This window comes from Arachis ipaensis, chromosome B6, assembly GCF_059453495.1.
Source record: "Arachis ipaensis isolate K30076 ecotype BB chromosome B6, ASM5945349v1, whole genome shotgun sequence".
NCBI classification, from domain to species: domain Eukaryota; kingdom Viridiplantae; phylum Streptophyta; class Magnoliopsida; order Fabales; family Fabaceae; genus Arachis; species Arachis ipaensis.
In genome coordinates, this window is record NC_142441.1 from 114,366,246 (window position 1) to 114,374,334 (window position 8,089).

An 8,089-nucleotide genomic window follows, 5' to 3' on the forward strand; every position below is an offset into this window, starting at 1 on the left:
TTAAATTTTCTATTAATATAATTAATTCATGTAGGTTTCATCTACATAACCATTTTTTTCAAGCTTCAATTTAAATTACATAAATATTTTTCATTTAATTAATTGCATGAATGGTACCTTCCCCCATTTCTACTTTTTAGTTGGGATACATGTGACATTTGAAGGAAAAAAGTCTGCCTCCGTGAGTATCTATGTACGCAGACATATTTATCTGAAATTGGGGGTTTAGCTACCATATGTTTCATATCTTTGCAGCATTCATTAAGAATACAGAATTAATTTTTTTTTATAAGATTTCAAAATTTCAATGATATGAAAGCTATAAAAATCATTTTCTCATTAATTTTTTTTTTCACTTTTGTATTCTTAACCTCGTATACTTTTAGCAAACCCTAATTGTAAATCCCTCTACAAAGGATAATTTAACCCGTGTACTTATTGTTTATCATGTTTATGCATATCCTTTGTTATTCTCAAATCTTAAATTGGAAGGACAGAAAAAAATGTACAGTTCTGAAATCATATGAAACTTGAAACCAGATGAATATTATTTACACCATAAATTATTTAGTTACATTACAGATTAGAGTAGCAAGTGATTCCAACCTTGCAGCACTTGGTAACTATAGCATATACCAACCCCGCTCTCATCCTCTTCTCTTTCTTCCTTTCTTTAATTAATTTATTTATTTTAATTCTTTCGTGTGTGACTTTATTAAATAGAAGCCCTTGAAGAGGAATCACTCCTTATAATCTCAAGATTAGTGGACTGCTTCAGAAAATCAAATGATGTGAAGGAATATGGGGGCACTACAACATTCACTTCCCTTCCAACACTTTGAAGTAGACTCTGGATTGGCACCACCTGCATCCACGTATTAAAAAGCATCATATAAGCTATTTTAACATTTTCAACATCTTTTTAAATCTAGGGAGCTAACATTTTTCAGTCAACGTCAGCCAATTTTTTAAAATTAATTTGTTTATCTTCAATTCTACATCATAAGTCATAAACTCTTAATCCTAAATCTTAAATTCTAAAAAAATTGAGAATTTTTACAATTAAAAAAAAAGGTTGAATAACTAAAAGTATACTTTCTCTTTTAAATCTTTAATTGTAAAATCGAAGTACCAAAATTGTCTGTTAAATATAATGTTGCAACAAAATTACACATGGAGGAACAAAAATTCAAACATCAAAGGAAAATTTTGAGTAGATTTGTCAAACGAATCAAGTTTTTTGGACATTCAGACGAATTTTCGTTCTTCTATAGGTAATTTTGCCAGCGATATAATCTTTCAAAAGTTACTCTTAATCATGCTCATGCACTAAAAGCTTTTAGTAGTTGAAACCATGTGATGTAACTTTAAGATGATTAAACTTTTAACTACTGATGACATCTAAAAGAGTTAGAACATTAGCATAAATCATGGAATGGTTATTCAGAACTATATATGCTAAAATAAACATGCATGGGGAAAAGGAAGTAATAAGCTAAACTTGAAAGAGAAGCTTTAGGTACCTTCTTTGGTTGTGAGAAGGAATTCTCATCGGTTAAACTTGAAGATGTAAGCACAGTCTTGGTTGAACCGGACAACTGCACTGTGTTTGGGTCCAATCCATTAAAAGAGATGTGAAGGTTTACTGCGTTGAGGTTGAAGTTCACAACCTGCAGAAGCCATTGCTCCAGAGTGAGCACAGTGCCAGTGAGAAAAGATTTATAGCAAAACACTCTCTCGCGCATGACATTGACCTCTCTTATCTTCTCAGGGAGTTTACTGCTATATTTTATGCAATATGAAAGTACCAAGTGTATAATTATCAAAATATCTCGGGAGATCAATGTATATTTAATATCCAGTTTAATTACAATTTTATTTCACACACCAAAGCAAAAAGCATAATTGTATTTAGTCTTGATCCTTGTGATTTTCTAACAACCTAAGACATTTGATACCGCTATCAACATCCAAAAAATGTGCAAAATAAGGGGCGAGACCAGTATATTAAAAAAATTATAAGAGAATTTTTTATGCAAGTCCAATGAGTCCAACTTTACGCAGTTAACTATAACTAAGGAAAAAAAGCAAATAGAATATCAATTTAGAAAGGTATTAAAATGGGTCAAAGACATGTATAACAAATACAAAACTTGTTTGTTACCTTTATCCGTATATAATTGTTCCCATCTACAGGATTTTTCCAAGTAATTGCTGAAGCAACAAGTGAATTAGATAGCGTCGACTGAAGCGATGCCTTAAGAAGTGTTGCTCCACTTGACTCCGAGAAGAATAGTTGCACCCAGTAGCTAGGAGTTCCATAGAACTGATAGGAGTTGAATACAATTGCATCCGGGTTCCACCTTAAGACAAAAACACATACAAACTAAGTTTGGTTGTAATTCAATGAACAACTATAGTCTGTAGTTAATTTATTCACCATCTTAGCAATTAAAGCCCAAACCTTTGTTTTAAAATATAAATAAAGGAATTAATACACAGACAAGACCAAAAAGAAAAGAAGAGAATAGATAACAAAATTCAAAGTAAAATCATATGAAATTACCTCCTATCGTTTGTATTCACAAAAAGTGGAGCATAGCTAATCATGTGGACAACATCACTACGCCAGAAGATTAGGTGGAAATGGAAAATGGTAAATATTTGTCGTTAGCGAACTAGATAAAGAAACATAATTAAAATGTCATGAGGAGAAACAATCAACCTGTTCCTTTCTAGTCCAATAAGGAAACCAGCTTCAGCTAGAGCCGCCTTAAGGCTTCCTGTCCCGGCATCGGATCCAGTCACAGCATACTCACTTACAAAAGCCTGTACATATTTGAACAGATTGAGCATTCATGATTTTGTTCATGAACTTCATTTCTCAATAACCAAAGCATACAAGGGTGTATTTAATAGGGGATCATCCAACCTTTGGTCCAGTACGAGATGTACGGTCAAATGCAGTTGCTCTGGAAAACATGTCCTTGGCATTTGTATAAAGCTAATTATGAGAAGAGTATGAAAATTGATTATTCAAGTAGATCAATAATTAATATATAAGAATATTAATTCTCATAACTGAAACAAAACTCTATTGAGGTTTGCAATAAAAAAATTGTGCAGACATATTACATGATAATCATATAAATCAGCTGGATGATTCAATGGTTGAGAAGAAGCATCACAATTAGAAATGATTTGGATATCTGGATAAGCACTTCTTATGGCACTATAGAATTTCAGGTAGTTTCCTGGTCAATCAAAATTTAACAGAAAGGAAAACGCATCAAATTACTGTAACTCTATTAAGGGGACTTAAGAAGAAATCCATTACTGTTTATTAGAATTTAATATATCACAAACTAATATAGAAATCAAACAGTAATTGTTGGTTCTCATATTTGCATATACAACCCAAAGTCTTAGGGTATGTTAATAAAGAACATACCAGACATGATGTTCTTACATTGAAAAAAAAAAAGGAGACACATACCTCTATAGTTCTTTTTGTTACAATCCTCGTTTCCAACAGCGACATATTTTAGATCAAATGGCTCTGGGTGTCCCATAGAAGCTCTAAGGGAACCCCATTTTGAACTGGCATCACCTCTTGCAAACTCAATTCCATCAAGGGCTTCCTGCATTCAGGAGTTCGTGATCTTTCGATCAATTCTGAAGCCTAGTTTCTTGAAAATAAAAGGAGAGAAGAGGGGCGGCCGGGCGGGGGAGGGGGGGGGGAGGAAAAAATAAGAGGGAAAGAGAAGAGAACAGTGAAATAATATACTTGGACGAAAGGTAAAACGGCAGTTGTATCAACTTGATCTTGATGGCTGATACCTAAAAATGAAAGATTCAATTAGAAGGCAGAGACAAGGTAATCAAACATTAAAGAAAACTTAATTGAAAAATAAACACCAAAATAAATAAATAAATACCATTATTAAACACCCAAATTGGTGCTGCACCCAAATCCTCTGCTAGCTGATCAAGAAAATTAATAATAATGCAAATACATGTCATTTTACTTGCATACCAGAAGGTGGAAGATTTCAACAAAATATTAAAGTCATACATTCCTAATACACAGAATAATAATTGCAAATAGGAATTTACTTGAAGAAACTCAAAATAGCCGAGTCCATCATCAGTCCAATACATCCAAACATCACCAAAGTGGCCAGGTCTCTCCTCCCATGGCCCAACACTTTCTTTCCATCGAAACGCATTTCTTAACCATTCTCCTTCAACAAAACAACCACCTAATACAATATAATGAAATTTAGCATTCCCTCAAAGTTAGTTGAATCTATTATTAGGTTACTCATAGAAAGAACCTATAGTTTCTTCACGCATTAAAAATTTTATCAGCATAATTGAAAGTGAAACAAAGGGGACCTGTTGACATTGATAACTTTATTATGTTACACTTTGACATAGGGAAAGAACAAGAAAATCTTAAAATGGATTAACTATCTCTAGGAGTTTTGATCAGCACCAAGTCACTGAGTTCCAATAATAAAACAAGCCTTTCCATTCCCTGAATTATGTATATACCTGGAAATCTGATAAATCTTGGTTTCATATTTGCTAGCATTCCGAAAAGGTCACTCCGGAAACCATGTCCCTACGGCAGTCAAGGTTGAAGATGTTAACAGAGTGAGCAAGGAAAGGAGAACGCAATATTGCCGACAATGAGTTCAATTACGAATAACATTTCACGCATATTGTAGTTCCATCAGAGAATATAAAGTTTTTCATTAGTACAAATTTTATCTCTAAACAAGGGCTATCTTAAAGAATAAGTCACTTAAAAAGTGATAAAACACGGCATTTTAAGCCAGTTTTATTTTGATAATGTTCATTTTCCTTTTATTGTCAAATGGTATAAAATAGCAGATATGTATCAAGATTAAAATATATGGTATATTTAACAATGATATGACAAGAAAGAGATTCACAGAATAACTAAGTCCCTTAACAAGCAATTGTTTGGTGAACAATCAATATCCCTCCTCTCATTTCGCAACACAAGTACTTGTGAAAATTTAGGGTTGGAAATATATCATCTGAGATAAGGAAATAAATTCAGGATAAAACCAACCTTATATGTGTCCTGGGGCATAGCCGACACTTGGTCGAACCATATCACACCTTTTGTGGTTGTTGTTAATTGAAGTCTTGCATTGTGATCTGTTGCCTTGGCCTCCAATATGGTCTCTACCTTTGTCCAGTTTGAAACATCAGAAGCAGAACCTCTGCAGGAACCATTATTAGAATCACGTACAGATGCAAAAGAAATCGGGAATTAACACTGTTGTGCTTAGCAGTTAAGAGTCCTTATAGAAAATCAGAATGGAACTTACGTTATCTCAGCTGAAGCCAGGTTTCCCAGACCATTTGATCCGGTGAATGACACTACTAAGTTGATTGATCCTGTTGAACGAACATAGAAGACCACTTTGTATTTCTTCCCTTGCTCGATATTCTGAAAGAAGATAAAGTTAATAAAGGTATTCTCAGTTCCAATCATAGATTGAACATAATGAGTTTCTGATTTAAAATTTGTACCTAAATAATGGAAACTAAATGACAGCTATAGACTGTGTTTAATCTTAAAAACATTTTGTAAACAATTGAAAGACGCAAGGAAATATCAACTAGTCTCACCATGCCCCAGAAACCAGGGTTATAGACACCAACTCCGCCAGTTGGGCAGATATTGTCACCTGTTGTGTCACATAACACCTCCAACCGAAGTGCAATCTTATTGCGATCAAACAGGGAGGTACGATCAGTCTCGACATTTATATATGATACATTTCCAATAATTGCCCAGGGATCAATATTTGATGGAGTATTAGGTCCACCAGCTTCAAATCCTGGAACAAGAATTAATTATATTTCAAATGATCTCGAAGGCATTCTTTAAATAAAATAGTTCACTCTTGATCGACGATAAAGTAAGATCACCCTTCAACCATTATATTAATACACTTCTCTTAAGAAAGTGATAAAAAGATTTAGATGAAATATTGTGGAAAAACTTTTCACTGTTAGTTTGTCATTTAAAAGTTCTGGGAACATGGAAATAACCTCTGTTGCTTACGAGCTCTGCCCACAATCCCCCGGCACCAGCATGATTTATCTCCTGCAGATGAAATTCAAGAAATCAATCTCTTTCTGATATGTGAAGCACAAGGTGATATCAAATCGGATACACAGGTGCATTACATAAAGCAAATGTCTATAGTCTTCAAAGTCCAATGCGATTCCTTTGGTAATCCATATTTTTATTCCTACTGGCTATTAATTTAACTCTTCAGATATCAATATCATTGGTAAAATCTTTTTCTTTTCTCTTGCAGACTTTACATTCATAGGCTTCTCTTCTACAAATTGTATGCATTATAGTCAAGTTACTCTCTAATCTAGTTCAGGATAAAAATTTATTATACACCAGAAATAAGGGCAATTCTTGAACTAATTAGCATAAAATTGAATTAATTTATAACATATTACAATCCAATTAATATGGACAATATTTGTTTATTTCTTGGGGTGATATGATCCTCACAGTTGATAGATAGTGTATGCTTGAAATAACGGGAAACTAAGACTTGACAGCCTCCACATCAGATCAAAACTGCGATGTAAATAGCAATTCCAAAAGGATTGGAGAGAGAGAAAATAAGCTTAGTCTCACCTCAAAGAATATTCCCAAAAGGGTGTCCGGTATCGGACTTCCAGATGAATCAGAAGCATCTACAGTGAGGGTTGTGTTTAGATCAGCATCTACTTTAACAGCAGAACTTTGGAACACAACAAGGCAAAGGGCTATGAACACTTGGAGTAGAACAGCACTATGTGAACCCATTTTGGATCACAACATTCAATCTATCTGCACTCTGAAACAACACAATGCAATGAAAAAAAAGGGAACATTTCATTTAAGCAAGTTAACAAACAGTTTTAATGCATCACAACACCGCTTAATCCTAGAATATGACAAAAAGCACCAACCCTCTTTATGGTATCTGGATAGAACAGAAAAAACACCATGAACAAGATAAATATAAAGGCTAAGCTACAAGATACTTGCAGCTATGACTTAACAACTAAGACTTAACAGCTACAAACACCATGAACATTTCAGTAATGTGATGGAACTGTTCAATGTGAACTCTAATTCAGAAAAATCCAAAACTGGAAAGAAGTTATCCAAATTTTCAGATGACTAACTAAATTATCAAAATGAACAAAAACAAACGAAAAAATAAAATAAAATAAAATAGAAAAAAGAATTGATGGCTAGAAGTAAAGCAGGGACTGAGATTGAACTTATGGTTCTGAAACGCTTTTGAATACAACCATTAATTAATATCTGAAGTTTGAATTAAAGTGAATGCATTAGTATTTCATAGAATCTCACTGCACTCTCTCCATGTATGTTAAAGTAAAAAAGGGTCAAATTTCACACAGGAAAAAACCAAATTAAATAGGTTAAATAGAATAAACGCTTATATAATTGAGTTTTAGAATTCATAACAGGAACTCTTATCTCACAAGCTTAAGCTGAAAACACGAGCTGAGAAGTGGTGAGAGAAAGAGACTAAGAAATAGTGTGGAGTCGTAGTGAATTACTTAGAAAAATGGAGGAAAAAAAAGGATGAGCTGTGGAAGTGGGCGATGAATAATGAAATCTTTGGATTTGTCTGCTCTCTCCTTTTATAGAAAAGCGAGGATTGGAGAGAGAGAGAGGAGACCGATAGAAGGTGGATGTTACAATACTCTTTTATTGTTTAGAGTTTTGAAACTCCTTTACCTTGTTAATTGTTTAATAACGTTATTAATATACAATAAAAATTAAAAACTCCATTAATAAAATATCTCCTAAAATACTGCACCAATGTATATTACAATATTAATAATATAAAAAAATTTTAAAATTTCAAACAATAAAAAAAAATATTATAACATCCACCGTGATTGAGTGAGTGTGGATCTTGGTTCTTTTATTTAACTTTGCTTCAAAGGTTGCAACTTGCAAGTTGAACTCAGAAAACCAAAGAATCGCGGTGTTTAAGTT

The 8,089-nt window shown here is 33.3% G+C and overlaps 1 protein-coding gene across 2 annotated transcripts; it reads right to left on the bottom strand.

Moving 5' to 3' along the window:
* Positions 1-524: 524 nt before the first annotated feature.
* ASD1 (alpha-L-arabinofuranosidase 1) lies at positions 525-7,812 on the bottom strand. Of its 2 annotated transcripts, none has more exons than XM_088489963.1 (18): positions 7,645-7,812; positions 6,707-6,908; positions 6,097-6,151; positions 5,671-5,882; positions 5,367-5,488; positions 5,105-5,258; positions 4,558-4,627; positions 4,117-4,262; positions 3,939-3,984; positions 3,788-3,840; positions 3,497-3,641; positions 3,136-3,254; positions 2,933-3,004; positions 2,726-2,829; positions 2,567-2,623; positions 2,165-2,363; positions 1,524-1,670; positions 525-865 (listed from the first exon to the last, which is right to left on the bottom strand). In XM_088489963.1, exons 2-18 carry the CDS (start codon positions 6,875-6,877, stop codon positions 716-718), a joined length of 2,022 nt encoding a protein of 673 aa, XP_088346089.1. In that variant the 5' UTR covers positions 6,878-6,908; positions 7,645-7,812; the 3' UTR covers positions 525-715. The 2 variants fall into 2 exon arrangements, with proteins under 2 accessions (XP_088346089.1, XP_088346090.1); XM_088489964.1 differs by having other exon boundaries at positions 7,567-7,767.
* Positions 7,813-8,089: the final 277 nt, after the last annotated feature.

Bases quoted from the DNA above. Each gene is read 5' to 3' on its own strand.
- ASD1 (XM_088489963.1), bottom strand. From the start codon at position 6,877: ATGGGTTCACATAGTGCTGTTCTACTCCAAGTGTTCATAGCCCTTTGC. The intron at 2,830-2,932 runs GTTGGATGATCC...AAATATGTACAG, and splicing joins CATCTCGTACTGGACCAAAG to GCTTTTGTAAGTGAGTATGC. The intron at 866-1,523 runs GTACCTAAAGCT...ACGTGGATGCAG, and splicing joins CCTTCTCACAACCAAAGAAG to GTGGTGCCAATCCAGAGTCT.